This window comes from Marmota monax, unplaced genomic scaffold (assembly GCF_021218885.2).
Source record: "Marmota monax isolate L192 unplaced genomic scaffold, Marmota_monax_Labrador192_F-V1.1 WCK01_AAM20220418_F8-fsc00190, whole genome shotgun sequence".
In the NCBI taxonomy this organism is placed as follows: domain Eukaryota; kingdom Metazoa; phylum Chordata; class Mammalia; order Rodentia; family Sciuridae; genus Marmota; species Marmota monax.
The window spans coordinates 1,811,302-1,829,562 of NW_026693010.1; the positions used below are offsets into that span (position 1 = coordinate 1,811,302).

The 18,261-nt window shown below is 43.6% G+C and overlaps 1 protein-coding gene across 2 annotated transcripts in view; it reads right to left on the reverse strand.

The window, feature by feature from the left end:
* Nucleotides 1-13,505, reverse strand: part of Ppp1r13b (protein phosphatase 1 regulatory subunit 13B) — a 77,878-nt gene extending 64,373 nt beyond the window's left edge. The window contains exon 1 of one of the 2 annotated variants that reach the window (XM_046453031.2): nt 13,374-13,505. In XM_046453031.2, coding sequence (XP_046308987.1) covers nt 13,374-13,382 — 9 coding nt within the window. In that variant the 5' untranslated portion in view covers nt 13,383-13,505. Of the gene's footprint in view, nt 1-13,225; nt 13,293-13,373 lie in introns of those variants that run through there. The other variant, XM_058582244.1, reaches the window with a different exon arrangement.
* Nucleotides 13,506-18,261: the final 4,756 nt, after the last annotated feature.

An 18,261-nucleotide genomic window follows, 5' to 3' on the forward strand; every position in this document is an offset into this window, starting at 1 on the left:
CCACTCTCCCCCTCTTCAAGGAGAGATGGACGGTGATGTTCTCTCAAAAAAGAGCCGGGGTGGGTGGACAGAGAGGAAGAAAAGGGCAGTGTCCACATGTGCTTGCCACACTCATCCTCTCTGGTCTTGGCTGGCTTCTTCTCAAGAGGCCAGCCAAATTCATGGACTCTGGTCTGCACCTGACAACCAAGATCCTATACCTGGGAAATCAACTGACCTTGGGGATTCAAATCCCCAGAACCCAATTTCAACCATCAAGGGCTGCGCAGTCTAGCAGTCTTCCTCCTCAGCTGCCCCCTCTGACAACCGTAGCCCTGTACCAGCACCCATCTGCTGACACCATGCACAAGACCTTGTACTGAGCACTTTCTATATATGACATCTCTCAGTCCCACCAGAAATCCTGGGAAGTAGGCTTTTGTTTCTTTTAAGTATCTTTATTACTTTTTATGTGACAACACACATTTTTTAAAAGTGTCAACAATAGAGGAAATAAAAAAGACCCATGACCCATACTGCAAAGCTAGTATATATCCTTTCACACCTTCTTCTACACCACAAAATACTTTTTTTCTTTCTTACAAGCCACAGAAGGTAGAATACTTGTTTTTTAACTAACAATATATTTGGGCATTTTCTCATGAGCATTTACATAGTTCTACTTTGTCATTTTATAGGCTATATGTTATTTCTTTATTTAGAGGTAGGACTTATTCCTTTCATTTTACATGTTGCTGAGAAAGGCACAGAGGTGCATGCATGCCTGTAATCAACAATAGGCAATATAGCTAGATCTCGACTCAAAAAAAGGACTGGGGGTGTAGCTAAGTGGTAAAGCATCCCTGGGTGCAATCCCCAACAGAATATAAGTTCCAAGAGGTCTAGGTCACACAGCTAGTAAGTGGCACAGCCAAGCCTGGAACCAGGATTACCTGATTCCAAAGACCATGTTCTCAAGCACTCTCACTTCCCTACCAAGTAGCTGCTTTGCATGTTTTCACCAATTAGACTACAAACACTTTGAAGACGGTACCTACCATTGTGTGGGAAATAAATATATAAATATATATTAATAAATATATGCTGTATGCCACATTAAAGGTACTACATTTATTTTCCCTATTGAGCCCTATCTTTCTCAATGCCGTCTCAGATAACTGGAGCACAGAGTTGAAAGCACTGATCCCAGCATAGAACCACCTCCCACTCTGCTGGGGCCTTTTGGCCTTCCAGGTTCCCAGGATCATTTGCAACTGAAGACTCAGACCTCTGCTTCAGTAGGAGCTTCTCTAGCAAACGCTTTCACATGGAGAGCCCTCTGCTCCATTCATATACCCCAAGAAGTAAGCACTTCTAAGAGTCTTAGCAGTCCTCTGCATCCCTCCTCATTTTGGAGAGACACAGGTCATAAACTACTGCTTCATGGCAAACAAATAAGGCTGCAGACCACAAGAAATACAATGAAAATTTCTAAATAAAAGTATGAAGCAATGAAGCTAGATCATGCTAGGTACGACTCGCGGGGTTGGGTAGCGAGTTTGCATAGATTCAAATGTCTATTTGAGCCTCCAAAAACTACAAACCCCCACTTTATGCCTTGTCATGCCATCTTGGTATTACTAAAGAATTCTGATTTGTTTTGCTTTTCTAAATATTTTTTTAGTTGTAGATGGACACAATACCTTTTTTATTTTTATGTGGTGCTGAGGATTGAACCCAGTGCCTTCTACATGCGAGGCAATTCTGGTTTTGATAATTTGTAGCACCATACTTCTTTTAAGTAATGGCCAATATCTCATAAACTTTTAGAAACAGGTTCTTATATTGTGTCATTAACCATAAAGCTCAGACACTTAATAACAGCTGTCACATGGTAAAACATGCAGGCAAAACACAAAAGTTCACTTTTCCATTAAGTTTAGTCCTAGAATTTAACTACTTTTGACTTTATCATCAAAAGCATGAGCATCTACTATTGCTATTATTAAAAAATCCCATTCTCCCTCTCCACACAAGTATCTAATTATTAGCAACTCTCAGAAAGAGTTGATCCTCACTGAATTTAGAGCAAAGAGAGGAGAGATACCAGAAACCCACAGTGCAGAGCACCATGAGATCACACAGAAGGGCTTTCTGCTCCAGACTTCAGGGTCAAGAAAGATTTCCCAAAGGAAGCAACGTGCAGGCTGGTTCAGAAAAGGAGTTAGCCTTGGACAGAACAGGGTTGGGAGGTGAGCAGACGTGCTGTAGCAGCCAGAAAAAGAGAAAAAACTGGAGAGCAGGGCCCAACTCGATGGCCCTATTAGGGGGCTATCTTATGTGGCAAACACTGGACAGTGGAGCAACCACAGGACCCTGTGGCCAGACATCTAGCCTGTGTCACTCTACGTGGTGATACAGGACCCGCTCACAGCTTCATCCAGTGCTAAACAGTAACCTTTTTACACACTGATTTTATTTTTGCTATGCTTTTCTAGTCTACTTACAAAAAACAGAAGAAGGCAAAACTCAAAATAATCCAGGGTGCTAGAATATACTGATGGCAAAATTAAGCTAGAACTAAAGTCTCCCTAGACATAGTGAGACTAATAAAGTATTTCAGAGAAAGAGTAGCTTAATTATAATAGTACTAGCAATTAAATGTTGATTGAAATCACCTCTTCAAAATTTTCCTATTTTTAATTATAATCTTAAATCTTTAATTATTAATTGCACTATTTCAGAAATAGTGCAATTAATAATCAAATGTTTATTTGTGCAGAATCAAATGTTGTAGCAAACAATTAGTTACCCAAAGACATCAATTTGAATGCATTCTCACAAAATGACAATTTAACATTTTTCTTCACCCCAAATTTGTTTTATAAATGCTTATCTGAAATTAATCAGTCTTCAAACCAAGAATAGCTTTGAAATGTACTGAATCGAAACCATTTAACACTCTGGGGAAAAACATATTGGGTTAACACACTAGGTCTTCTGTAAGTCCCTTCCACAATGACAACTCATTTAATCTTCACAAAACTCAATGAGAGAAGAAACTGAAACAAAAGAAAAGTAAGTCACTTACCCAAGAAATAACAAGAATTGGGATTCAAACCCTATACCACCGGCTCCAAAATCTGTACTCCTTGACTATATTGCCTCTTAACAGTTTTACAAACTTAGTGTAAAGATTAGCAAGTGAGGACTACTATATTAAAGCCCCAGCCATTTATAATCCTCATGGAATTAATTCTTAGGACAAACAGCATTCTCTGCACGGCTGGGGGTTTAACCCCCTTCTCTGAGCCAAACTCTGAAACTGCACTAGCCATCTGATGGCCCACATGTGGCTACTGAGAACCTGAAATACAGTCAACTCAAATTGAGATGGAATAGATGTATAAAATGTTCCAGAATATAAGAGACTTAATACAAGGAAAAAAAATGCAAAATACACCAATGATAGTTTAGTATTAAGTATATGTTGAAATATCTTAGATAAAATAGGTTTAAACATATATGTACGTATATATACATATAGATAGATTTTTTTTTAGTTATAGACGGACCTTTATTTATTTATGTGGTGCTGAGAATCGAACCCAGTGCCTCACACATGCTAGGCAAGCAGTCTACCACTGAGTTACAATCCCAGCCTAGTTTATATATGTTAAAACTAATTTCACCTGTATCTTTTTTTCTTACTTTTCAGTTGTAGGTGAACACAATAGCTTTATTTTATTTTATTTTATGTGGTGTTGAGGATTGAATCCAGTGCCTCACATATGCTAGGCAAGTGCTCTACCACTGAGCTACAACCCCAGCCCTCACCTACATCTTTTTACTTTTCTATGTAACTCCTAGAATTAATTAATTTATTTATTTTGCACTAAGGATTGAACCCAAGGGCACTTTACTGCTGATCTACATTCCTAGCACACCCACACCTTTTTGAGAAAAAGATTAAGTTGCTTGGGGCCTCACCAAGTTGCTGAGGCTGGCCTTGAACTTGAGATCCTTCTGCCTCAGCCTTCTGAGTCGCCGGGATTACAGGTGTGTGCCAATGTGCCCAGAAACTCCTAGAAATTTTTGACTTGCATTTGTGGCCAGTTATGATTCCACTGAGTACAGCTCATCTACAATGCACCGAGCAGCTGTCTATGTCACCAATATTATTTACTCCTTTCTGATGACTCAGGCATCACAGAAACTTAAACTACACCCTGTGTGTGATCTGTAATTGTGATGCCTCAGGTGCTGACAGGTCAGGCTCCTCTACCACAGTCTCTGGGCATGCTTGAAGCTGTGTCTCTGTACGACTTCCAGCCCACAGCTACGCTCTCCAGCATCCGTCTGCTATAGCTACCGCCCTTCAGCACCCTCACATGTAGCAGCCAGGCAACTAGAACTGCATGACATGGAAAAATCAAGGTTCTGTGAAGGTGGAGGAGTCTGCAGCAAGCTCAACTCTGCTTCAGTGCTCAGTTCCTTGACAACTATTTTGACTGCTGAGAAACCCTGCTCTGCTCTGCCAGCCAGGGGGCCTCCTCCACTCCACATGCTAACCCCAGCTACATCTCTAACCCCAGCAATGTAAAACTCGATTTAAACTTATCAATGGTGTTTTCAATTTGAGATGATGAAAGGTGGAGATGGCTGCTGAACAACATGAATGAACCCAATGCCACTGAACCACACACTTGAATGTAACATTTTATGTCATGTATATTTTGCAAATATTAAAAAAAAAAAAAAAAAAAAAAAAAAACCTCACCAGTTTCACTCTCCTAGGGATCACAACCACACTCTTATGCAGGTCACTTGTGACCCCCAGATTCTGACCTCCACTGATTTTTCTAACATCATCCTTCCCTCAGGCCTCATGCCAGGCACCTTCCCCCCACACTGAGACGGCAGTGCTCTGCACATGTCAGCCTCTCTACCTGCCAGCCCTTCCCCATCCTCTACCCACAGCTTCCTCCTCAAACACACTCGATGTCACTTCTGAAACTTTCTCTACTTTTCAAGGTTGTGAACACCATTCTCACCACTGTGCTTTGCTGCACCCGGTACTCTATCACTTTGATCTTTGGCATTTTTTGTTTACATCCCACATGTGAGATCACTGAGAGTTGGGACTGACACAGTGTGTAATTAATGCATCCTAAATGCCTGTTGAGCTCATTCAGTAAACAAGCACTTACTGAATGCCAACCAGGGGCATGATATCCTCAGCACCAGGACACTGCAGTGGGAGAAGAAAACAAAACTGCTTTCAAGGGGCAGCCAGACAACTGTCAGGCAGACATAGCACTATGGGGAGAAAAAAAAAAAAAAAATCACTGAGAGGGGAGGGGTGTTTCCTACAAGGTGGCCTGGGAGGAGCCATCTAGGTATTAATCAGAAAAAAGGGAGTGAGCTTCAGATTTCAGTTCATGGGGAGTGAACACTGGGTGAAGTGCATCATATTCTGCTTCTAACTGGATCTGAATAACACAAGTACTGGACAGGGAAGGTAAACTCTAATTTCTAAGAAAAGCAAACCATCCCTCTCTGTCCTATCAACTTGATATATTTTGCAATTACACTCATGTTTTCCTCACAAGGAAGGGCATAAACATGCTCCAAATGCAATAAAGACCTTTTCTGACTGAATGCTGCCTGCCATGAAGCCCTACTGTCAATGGAGAAAATATAAGAGAAGCCAAGTTTACCAAATGCTCGTTAGGCAGGTTAACACTGTAAGCACCTGACAACCTCACAACCTTACCAAAGACACTGCCACTAAACCCATTTTAAAGAAGATAAGATATAAAAAAGCTAAATAATTTGTCCACAGCCTCACAGAGCTCTAAGTGCAAAGCCAGAAGCAGACACCCGCCTTGGTCTGGGGCTGTGCTGGTGAGCATATGCTGTGCATATTCTCGTCTGTCTTTCCATCACAAGGCACTTTGCTCCAATTGTTATTTTTCCCCTTATTAATCCTAAAGTTGCCAAATTTTACTTCATCTTTCTTTACATTTTAATGAAACTTTACTTTTTACTTCTAGTTCTATCCCAAAAATCTCTGTCTATACTTTGGCCACTTGTGATGTGAACTATTGTTTATCAATATTATTTTCAAGGTTGTCATTAGATAAAAATGTAAATATGCAATAGAGCAAAAGGAAGAACACAAACTACCCTGCAGACACAAATTACACCTCTATAAAAAAGTACACAGGAAACTCTGCCAGGTTCTTGCAGCACCAAGATGGAAGAGCCTGTCAAGCCACTTCCTGGGAAGCCTGCTGGGTCAGTGGGTCTGGGAGTTGGCTGACCAGGCAAACTAGTCCAAGGTGATGTTGTGTGGTGTGCTGCAGATGCCCAGACAGCAACCTATCATGCCCAAAACACATATAAATACACTTAGTGTAAGGCAAAGATTTTTTAAAACTTGGTATATTGTAGCTTAAGATTTAAGAGCAATATTTTTCTGGATTTAGCCAGTATCTCAAGCTCCCACACAGCCAAAACAAAGCTCATTCTCCTATAGCTCTTTAAACCTATTCCTTCTCAATTATTCTCTAATTTAAAGGAAAGACAAGCCTAGACACTGAAGCAATAAACCTGTTATCCTCGGCTCCAGCCCCTCTACTTCCTTCCTTCCTCTCTCCCACACACACTCACAGGCACTCATGTTCACTCCAACAGACCTATCAACTGGAACTTCCACTTCCCCTCAGATCCTCAAGTCAGGCCTGTACCAACTGGTCTCCCAACTGCTCTTCCCTGTTTCTTTTAATCTCCCTTTCTCCACAGACCCTCTATCCTCCACTGGCTCCAGAATTACCTTCCTTCCGTATAAATTTGACTGAAGCACTTCATTTTCTAAAATCATTGGTGGTTTATGATCACTCACAGGACAAATTCCAAATCCTGTTATAGTAGGCATGCACACACATACCCACACACCCCTTTACAACAGGGCCAATTCTACTTTGCATGTCATTTCTCCCTTCATTCAAATATTTATTGAGCACCAACTATGTGCCAGTAATTAGGTTGGGTGAAGGGGGTAGAATGATGAATAAAAAGACAGAACTCCTGTTCTCATGACATTTATAGGCAAGAAAAGAAACAGAAATTTATCAGTCACACACACAAATGTTTAAGATTACAACTACAACTACAGGCTGAACATCCCTAGCCCAAAAATCTGAAATGCAAAATGCTCCAAAACCCAAAACTTTGAGTATTCACACAAGGTCACAAGTGAAAAATTCCACTTGATTCATGTGATGGGAATAGTCAAAATGCAGTACGTTGCAAATATTGTACAGAGCTATCTCCAGGGTATGTTTATAAGGTATATATGAAATAATAAATGAATTCTACATTTAGATTTGAGAACCACCACCAAAATATCTTCTCTCCGCCTCTCTCTATATATATGCAAATATTCTAAAATAAAAAATAGTCTGAAATCATACTTTCAAATGTCACTTTTGGTCACAAGCAATTCAGATGAGGGACAGGGTTAGGTTATGAGGGATAGGGTTATTGCAAAGATATACCAGGGAAAATATTCTCAAGTTAAATAGTGGCAATAGTTGTACAACCTTGTATAAACACGAAAACCACTAAACTCGTACATGTTAAAAGGTGAATTTGGGGCTGGGACATAGCTCAGTAGTAGAGCACTTGCCCTAGTGTGTGTGAGGCCTAGGTTCCACCCCCAGCACCACCAAAAAAAGATGAATTTCTATCATATGTAAATTATTTTCCCTCTCACCTTGCCACTGGGCCTTTGCATCTGCCTGAGCTATGATGATGATGACAATCACAACATATGGTACAAATCATTATTGCCCAAACTTCAGTTAAACTTTTCTCTAAGCATACCAACAATGCCACCAACAAGATCCTGCTCTGAACTGCACACTAATATTTCAAACGCCACATTAATTTTAATGAAACCTGCTTCATCTTTCCAGGCCTTTTACTGTTCTGCATAATATCACCATGCAAAGGTTTATATTTTCTAAAATAAGCACCAGCAGCTATTGCTTTCCAGTTAGTATGAACAACAATTGTAAAGCCATCTTTGCAGTAAAATAAAGCAAAGCTATTAAGCCAAGAAAGTGTCACAATAGACTCAGTTTAGCCCTAGAGCCACTGTTTGTGAAATAACTATGGCAACAGCACTTAAAGGCCCCCAAATCCCACCACACTTTAGCTGAAAAACTATTCCTCAGCTGGGCAAACACACACAAAGATGCACACTGACAATCCCTTATATAAGTTCAACACAATGACCTGGTGGTTTCTGAGTTCTTATCATGCTAAAAATCCTGTTAATCACTTATACTGTCATGGAGTGTTCAAAGCATGATGCTAAAAAAGGAAAGAAGACTCATTTAAATGTAAACACAAGATGAAGAAAGCTATCACTTCTGGGATTCTTTTAAATATTAAGCTCCATTTAAAATAAATAAAGGGAAAAACTTCTAGCAAATTCAATATACCAGCATCTCTAGCAATGTAACTACAGCTGACTCTCCCAGTGACTAGTACAAAGCCTAAGAGCAAGGCATCTGAATCAAACTGCTTGTTTTCCAATCTTGTCTTGCCACTCACTAGCTAGGAGATAATGGTCAAGTTTCTTTACCTTTTCAGCATCAGCTCTCCATGCAGAGGCATCACAACAAAGTCTATGACCACAGTACCTTAGCACACAAGGACAAATGCCATTTACTAAGCACTCACTGCTATCAAACGGAACTGTAACAAGTAGCTACAAAACTTTTTCATTGAGAAAAAAAGAAAAAATAAATTTAAAAAAAATTCTGATTGAACTATAGTTTTATGGAGAGTTATCCATTTAGATATTTTAAGTTGAGAAGCACTGTAATAAAGGCTTTTTTAACCCATCTTTGAATCATTGAGACTTTGCTTCATTTTAGAAATCTCTGGGTATTCCACGGTCAGAAACAGATTATCTTAAATGGTAATATATACAATTTTTATTTTAAAGAAATCAGATTTTTGGTATGTATGAAGTACTAGGGATCAAATCCAGGGCCTCATGCATACTAGGCAAGCATTCTATCACTGAGCTACATCCATAACCCCCCTCCCCAAAAAACTGGAAACTGAAAAAAAAAAAAAAATCTTGTCCAGTCTTCAGTGTCTGTTTACTTAATTAAGTTGATAAGTCAAGTTCATCAAGTGGCTGAATTATTAATTAACAATAATAGCCAACATTTCTTGAGTTCTTACTATCTGCCCTACCATACAAAGATCCTTAGGCAGTGGGTTTACCAAAAGATTGTTGCCAAAACAACAATCAGGTAGCCTCAACTTGTATGAAGCCAATATGAATGTTGGAATTTCATGAAAATATCCACTATAAATCAACCAGCCCAGCCACAGACACTTGGAAATCGCCAGGTCCACCTCTTTTGCAGATGAGAAACTGAGGCCCAAAGAGATAAAATCCAAAGGTTACCAACAAGTCTCACTAATTCCCATTCAGTGTTGTCAACTATATGACAGATGGTTTAAAAAGAGAAAGGCCCAGTATGTAGAACATATCAAAATATGTTCTACTGTCATGATGTATATCTAAAAAGAACAAATAAAAAAGAAAATTCAGGAGAGAGAGAGAGAGAGAGAGACACACACACACACACACCTACACCTCAAAATGTTTCTACATTGTTGGGGGGAAAAATCCACCCATTTATCTGGGTGCAGTGGTGCATTCTTATAATCCCAGCCACTCAAGAAGGTTGAGACAGAAGGATCGCAAGCACAAGGCCACTGGCAACTTAGGAAAACCCGTCTCCAAATCAAAAATAAAAGGCTAGGGGTATAGCTCAGTGGTAAAGCACCCCAGGGTTTAATCCACAGCACCACCAAAAAAGGAAAGATCATTCATTTAAATACCTGAAATAAGTATTTCCTTAGTATTAAGTATTTAGAAAGTTAAATATCAATCACAAATGAATGTTATCTATACCCCGCAGTAAAAAAGCTGAAAGGGCTCCTAGGACAGAAGTGAGTGGAACCAGGAAGTCACATGGCATGGTGTGTCTGTCCACCAGAATCCTTCGCTTGGGAATAAAACACTTCAGAAATACTGGACTTCCCCCATTCAAATCAACTCCTTTGGAAAGGAGTAAAGTATCCTTAGACCCATCCTACCAACAACCCTACCTCCTCATGAAGTTTTACCACCTTCTGAACATCTTTCAAAAACAATGATGCTGAATCTAGGAAGTTTTCATCCTTTCCAACTTTATGTAAAAGTTTTTTTAGTTTTTTTGGTGGTACTAGGTATTGTACCCCATGATGCTAGGTAGCACTCTATATCCCCAGACCTTTTTATTTTGTTTAGAGAGTCTCATTAAATTGTCCAGGATGCCCTCAAACTTGCAATCCTTCTGCTTCAGCCTCCTGAGAAGCTGGGATTACCAGTGTGCCAAAGACTGGCTAAGTAAACTTTTTTTTTTTTTATTTAGTTTTCGGCGGACACAACATCTTTGTTTGTATGTGGTGCTGAGGATTGAACCTGGGCCGCATGCATGCCAGGCGAGCGCGCTACCGCTTGAGCCACATCCCCAGCCCAAAGTAAACATTTTTAAAATGTTTACTTAGTAGTCCCGTGTAGTCCCCTGAAAGAAAGGGGACTACAGATAGCAGAATGCAATACTATTTTCATAAAGGAAAATTCCAAAATATAATTTTGCTTAAAAGAAGACAGGGAACTTTGTGTAACAAGCAAATAAACTTTTACAAAGACTTTATTGTGGCAGACGAGAACTTAGCCAGATATACTCATTTATTTCCAGTAGCTGAGACTGGGTGCTGTACTGAACTAACTGATCAATTAAAAGTTAACACAGATATTACACATGAATTACCAATTTTCAAATAAAATATATTCTAAATCCATAACCCAATATGGTAGCCACCAACTACCTATTGAGCACTTAAGATGTGCCAGTCTGAATGGAAATAAGATGTAAATATAAAATTTCACTGGAGTGCGCACAAGCTTTCAAAGACTTAGTAAAAAAAAAAAAAGTGAAATAGCACATTAGTGATTTTTTTCATATCAGTTACATGTTAAAATAATAAGTTTGAATATACTGAGTTAATAAAGACACAAAGATTCATATCTTAACTTTTACTTTAATGTAATTACTAAAAATTTTAATTGAATTGTTAGCTTGCATTACATTTCTATCAAACAGAGCTGCTTTATACAAACCACAAAATATGACCCAATTTTCCTTTTATGATTCATCATAATGATGAATACCAAATATATAATAAAGCAAGAAAAATCTTATTTACACTTTGGATACATTCTTTAAGATATTCTCAAGTAAGAATGGCATGTTCTTGAAACTTCTATTAAATTTACAACCATCTCCACCTATGTTAATAAAGGAAAGATTCAATCCTACAAGTAGTATTTTTAGGGATCAAGAAGGAAATACAAAAGTAAAAGCCTCAAAGCGGGATTATGAGAAATACCATCTGTTTTGAAAAGGCATTTTAAAACAAAAGCAGTGCTTTTAACAGCTGATAATAGACATTTTTTAAAAAATACTATTTGATTATTTTGAATAGTGGGATGAAATTTTCCAATTGCCAGCTAAACAAACTTGTTAAAAAGGAAACCTGTTAAAGTAGACTGGAAACTGATCATGTTGAAGAGAGGGATAATGCCTGAATGTACCATATGGAAAATACAAGTCAAGCTTCTTGTCAGGGCATTACTAAGTAAACACTACACTACGATGAAACCAGCCAAACTTTTAATAGATATCCTTCAATATTACTATAGCAATGCATCAATCAACTATTATAGGATCTAACTAAAACTGCTTTTCAAAATTCCAAAACACCACAATGTTTTTTTCAAAATCTAGCCAGCAAGAATTACAGAGGGCATAGTTTCCAAATGCCTGGTCTCTAGAGGTTGAAATTAGAAATTGAAAATTCAAAGCCATATTTGCATGGCATTCTGCTTTACAAACACTTTTGGACACATCAACCTATCTGATCCTTAAGCTAGCCCTTACATATTGGTGTGCTTTTATTTCTACTTTAGAGGTAATCCCAAGTTCAGAGACTTTGACTTATTCAAGGTCACACAACTAAAAAGTAGTAGAACCAGCATTTGACCCCAGATATTCTGATGCTAGTTGATTCCCTTTCTAAAACAATCATTCATTTAAAACCATGTTTTGAATCCCAACAAGCTTAATGCCAAAGAAGGATCAAAGGAGGATCGACTAGGTCAAACCTTGAGACTTTGAAAAACACCAGGCATTTTAATCAATTCAAAAAAGGGAAAAGAAATTACTAAGAGTCAGGCAATGACTTGAAAGATCAGGTGGGAAAATATACAATCTAAATGTCCTTGGGTGCAGAACAATAGTATTCTAGTAGAAAATGTACCTTCCCCTGAAACGTGATTTTTCAATGTAATAGCTGCAGATTTTTTTAAAAAATTGTATTGTTACTTTACTTTATATTCTTTGAGAATTTTACTTAATTTATAGGCACTCCAAACCCCAATACGTACTGGGTACAACCGGTCCCATAATTTTTCATAAGTCATGATGCTTACTTAACAAAAAGCAAATTGTAAAAATGAGAATTCAGTGACCACTACTATTTAGATCGCAGGTAAAGGAAAAGGCTGGGTAGGAGGATGGCAACTCCAATGGCCAGCATCTTTCTCACCGAAGGCATCCCAGAGAGCTGGACAAAGGCGCTAGCAGCACCAAGGACCCTGCTCAACCTTCAGGACACAGGGACAGCACAACAGTTTGAGCACAACGTGCCCATGGGGAAGACCGGGGAAATGGGGACTCCTAAGATGGCTCTCCGATTCCGTGCACTAAGCGCATTCCTCATTACAACCGAATTCCAAAATCCGGGAGGGAAAATGTAGATTCCAAGCGCCGAGCAGCACCCGGGGTGCCCACGCTGGGATGCCCACGCTGCTGGCTCCCGGGCGCCCCGAGAAAATCGAGGTCGGGGTCGCAGATACTCAGCGAGACCCACACCTGGTCTGACCGCTCGCCAGGACACATTGGACCCCGCGCTCCCTCCCATTTCGTCTCCGCGGCCCCGGAGAGGCCGCCCCGGCCCCGGCGACCAGCCTCGAGCCCCCGGCCGCCGACCCCCGGGACCCCGGCCCCCGCCCGGCCCGCTGACAGCCCGACGCCGCCCCCACCTGCCCGCCCTGGGGCCGTAAGGCCGGGCGCGCCAACCAGGCCACTTCCTTCCCGGCTCGGCCCGCCTGGCGCGGGCCCGCGGGGGCGGGGAGCCGCGGGGGAAGGAGGCGCGGCCGTGGAGGAAACGCCGTCGCCGCCCGCACCCACCGGCATCATCGCGGCGCGGTCCGCGGCGCCCTCCGCCGCCTGACAGGACGCTGACGCCGCGCCGCGCCCGCCGCTCTAGCCGCCCTCACAGGCCGCGCGCCCGCCGCGACGTCCTCCAGCTGGGCCGCGGCGAGGCGGCAGCTGCGGCGGGTTGCGGAGCCCTCGCCCGCACTGTCGCGCCGCCCGCGTGCTGCGCAGCCGTCCCGGACCGGCTGCCGCCGCCGCCGCCACCTCCGCCGAAGCCGGCCGCCTCCCGCCGCCCGCCGGGCTCGCCCAGCAGGCCGCGCAGGCCCCGCCCCGCGCGTCGCCCCCGCGGACCTACGCCGCTCTTGATTGGCCGTGCCTCCACGGGGGCGGGGAGGGGAGGGGCTTCCCCGGCGGCGGCCAGGTGCGAGCGCGCCCGTGCGCGTCCGCGCTCCCGCGGCGGGGGAGGGGCGCGCTGCGGATGCCGGGCTCCCGCCCCTCCTGCGTGGGGGCGGGTGACAGAGGGGCAGTGCTAGGGCTCTGTGCCGGGCTCTGGGAGACCTCCGGCATCCCGGACCAAGGGAATATGGGCCGGAAAGGGAAGGCCAGCCCTAGTCCCCAGCGAGCCACAGCAGGCGGGGACTCGAACCGCAGGCCCCCGGGCCGGCGGGGCGCATCCCTGCTCTGACCGCAGCCTGACCCCAGGGTGCTAGCGCCCCGCAGGTCTGCAGACGCGGGCCTGGGGGATGGATGCGGAGTGTCCCCGACGTCCGCGTGACCGGCTCCGCATTGCTCAGGACGAACTCGGGATCCCGCCTGGCGCAGTCGGGCCCATGACACCTGATCCCGCCGCGCGACTCACGAGGGCCACGCTGGCCTTGCTGGACTCTGGTCGACTCTCAGCGTAGGCTAGCGAACCACCGCCTAAAATGCCTGTGCCCACCTGTACCAGCATCCTTCGAGGTCCGCCTTCCAAGTCCCAGGGAAAGGTCCAGTCCCCATCTCCAGTGTCCAGGTCTCTCTTTACAGTCCTGCCTCCTGTGTCACCTCTGGCCTCGGAGCCTGAGTGACACAGGTCAGACCAGGACCCAGAGCATACCCTCAGTAAAGGCTGCCGAACTGGCAGGCACCCTTTCTGTACGTTCCACATTGTGCCATAACCCTGAACCTTCATAGACGAGGAAGCCAAGTGGCTAATGGACTTCCCTCTGCAGCACTTAAAACTTCCATGAGCACCCAGAACACGGAGGCCTACGGATAGCCACAAACACCGAAGCTGGAAACCACCTTGGGAAGCAACCCGCTCCCTGTAGAGAACAGCTTGTGTTGACCAGGGGCGGTCTGTAGCTTGTCTGGTCCTCTGAGAGGCTGGAGGCTGCTGCCAAGTTAGGGGCAGAGAGGGAGGAGGCCAGGGAGTTACCACCAGCCCCCTTGGTGAGGAGCCAGGCCTGTGCTTGGGAGGCCACGGGGGGGGGGGGGGGGTTAGTGGTTGAGAGCGTGGACTTTCCAGTTGGACAGATTTGGTTCAGCACCACCTCTGCCACACCCTTGCTGTGTGATCTTAGGCAAGCCGCATCTTTCTGCATCTCAGGTGACTCTGCAATATGAGATTGTAGGGATAATCCTGCTCAGATATGATGCTTGAAAAGCACCTACCACAATCTGCCACACAGGGTAGCTACCCTCTAAATTGAATTCCTATAGTTATGTTTATCATTAGCAAGCCAGGCTTAGAGTACAGATGTTGCTGGGATTTTTAAACTTACACTGGGACATAAATGGCTAGTGACACAACTTTTCTGGGAGCAGTGTTTGGAGATAAGAGGAAGCTCTGGGCAATGAGTGATCCTAGGTTGGATGGCAGAGGCCAAAGCTCCAATTCCAGCTCTGCTTCTGACTCCCTGTGGAGCGCCTCAATCTACCCATCTGTAACAGGAGAAGGGTTAGATCTCTGAGTGCCTACCAGCTCAGCCATACTAATGTCCATGAGTTGTGAATGGGTTGGTGCTGGCCCACTAAGCCAAACAAAGGCCAGGCTCTGCTAGGGCATTGCAGAGAGGTGCCACCTGAAATAAGGTGATCCAAATGAGCCCATTCTCTTAAGATGGAGACCCTTGACCACAAGGGTCCTACTCTTGACTGCAGGACCCCAGAGCACAGATAGTGGCAGCTGCCTGGCCCTCAAACCAAGGTTGGATGGCAGAGGCCAAAGCTCCAATTCCAGCTTCCAGGATAGCCTACAGGCAGGTGTCCATTCAAGCCAGGCATCCAATGGCTCCTCTTCAGCTAGTCCTCCTCCTGTCCATCCTGCCAGACACAGCAGGCATCAGGCCCCATCAGCTTGAACTCATCTCTCCCTGCTGTAAGCTCCTCCAGCCCCAGCCCCACCTCTCACATACTCCTGCACTCAACCTTCCTGGAGCACAGACAGAATTTGCACGCACGCGGGTGTGCGCGCACACACACACACACACACACACATACACCATAAAATCCTAGGTGTCTCCCTGGCCCAGACCAAAGTTCACAAGAGGCCTGTCAGGAAGCACCTGTAATGGTACAATGCAGGTATTAGGGTTACATAAAATTTCCATATTGTTCAGAGATGCATCTTAGTACATGTGAAAGGTCTGGAATTTGTTTAAAAACAGCTCAGCAGAGGGAAAGAGAGCAAGGCAGTCAGGAATAGCTGAGGCCTAAGTGGCAAATTCTCCATAATTGTTGAACCTGGGCACTGGTTCTATGAGGTGTGTTGCACCTTTCTCTCTACTTTGCATGTTTGAAGTATATTAAAAATGATTAAGTATTCTTCAAAACAAAGAAAAAGGACCTTTGGAGAGAAAATCAGTATATATTCATATTTGCCTAACGAAATTCTGAAAGGATCCACAGAACACTGATAAAGTAATGACTTCAGGTGAAAGTGCGAACTGTGTAGATAAGGAACAGAAATGACAGTGAGGCTTTTCAGTATTACTTTTTTTAAAAAATGAACTTCATTTTTAAAATGGCTTTAGATTTATAGAATAATGCAAAGATAACAGAGAATTACCATATGCAGATCACCTTGACTTATGATGGGGTTTTTCCCAATAAACCCATCATAGATGAAAATACCCTAAGTGGAAGATGCAGTTAACGCCCTAACCTACCCAACGCCCTACCTTGGCAGCACAGCACATTGCAGAATACCCCTGGTGGTCTCCCCTGGTGAGGGCCTGGCTGCCTGGAAGCTCTGGCTCACTGCCACTGCCCAGCATCACAACAGAGTGTCAGGCTGAATGGAGCTAGCCTGGGAAAAGATCAGAACTCAATATCTGAGAAAGTTTTCTGCTAAATGTGTTTCACTTTCACACCATTGTAAAGTAAAAAAATCTGAAGTAGAGACATCATAAGTTGGGGACCTTCTGTATAGCTTTCCCTATTAACATCTTATATAAGTATGGCACATCAGCTACAATTAATGAACCAATATCAAAACACTGCCATTAACTAAAGCCCATACTTCTTTCAGATTTCTAGTTTTTACCCAATGACCTTTGTTCCAGGACCCCACCTCATATTTGGTCGGCAGGTCTCCTTAGGCTCCTCTTAGCTGTGATAGTTTATCAGACTTTGCTTGTTATTTATAACTTTGGCAGTTTTGAGGAGTGCTGGTCGGGTATTTTGTAGAATATCCTTCAACTGAGATTTATGTCTGTGGTACTCATGACTGCACTGAGGTTAGAGGGTTCTGGGAAGAATATTACAGAGGTGAACGCCATTCTTATCACATCATGTCAAGGGCCTGTGCTATCAATGGGAATCTCACTGTTAAAGCCAACTTTTATCCTATCACTATTGCATTTTATGCTTGGCATTTTAATCAGGTGAATATTACCACTGTATTAAAATAAAATGTAAAAAGCTTAAGACCTATGTTAGTTTACCAGGCCTATGATAGCAACATGTGGCAAACCGAGGGGCTCAGACAACCAAAATGTGTTTTTTCACAGTTCTGGAGGCTGGAGGTCCCTGGTGGAGGGGCTGGCAGGGGGTCTTCTCCAGCCCCTCTCCTCAGCTTGAAGGTGGCTGCCTGGCTCTCCACATAGTTTTCTTCCAGCGGGCGCACATCCTGGTGTCTCTCTTTCCATAGGGCCTCAGTCATGTTGGGTTAGGACCCAGCCACAGGACCTCCTTGGGCTTCATTTTCTCTCTAAAGGCCCTGTCTGCAAGTGTAGTCACTCTCTGAGGTGTACAGAGGTTAGATTCCAACATATAAATTTTGGTGGACACAATACAGTCCATAACAGGACCTTTCACAGTATGACTCTTCCCTCCCTTTTCAAGTTCATCTCCCATTCCCCAGCAGCGCACACCTCATCCTTGCCCTAGCCACAGAGAACCCCACCATTCTCTCCTTAAAGTCTTTGCTTATCCACCTCCTGTGTGTGAGAAAGCGTTTGCCCATGTCCCTGTTGTGATCACAATTCAAATCCTCCTTCTGCAACATTTCCCCTGACCCCTCAGGAGAACCTTCCCCCCACCTTCTCCTGGTCTGTTCAGTCCTGGGGCCCCTGTCACGACATGCAGCTTTAGAGCTGTCAGTGTTTGTGTCTCCCCAAGGGCTAGTGAGCCCTCAGTTAACAAGTGTCCACTGGGTTTCCCCTATGTGCTAGGCCCTAGTGACACAATCTCAAGCAAGACAGAAGAGCTGTCTGTCCTCATGGGGTTTGTATTCTGGTCAAGGGAGAAGATGAGAAATAAGAACATAATGCTGACATTAAAAATGATATTGTGGTGCACGCCTGTAATCCCAGCAGTTCTGTAGGCGGAGGCAGGAGGATTGTGAGTTTGAGACCAGCTTTAGCAACTTAGTGGCTCAGTAGTAAAGCGCCTCTGGGTTCTATCCCCAGTACAAAAAAGAAGAAAAAGAAAGAAATGG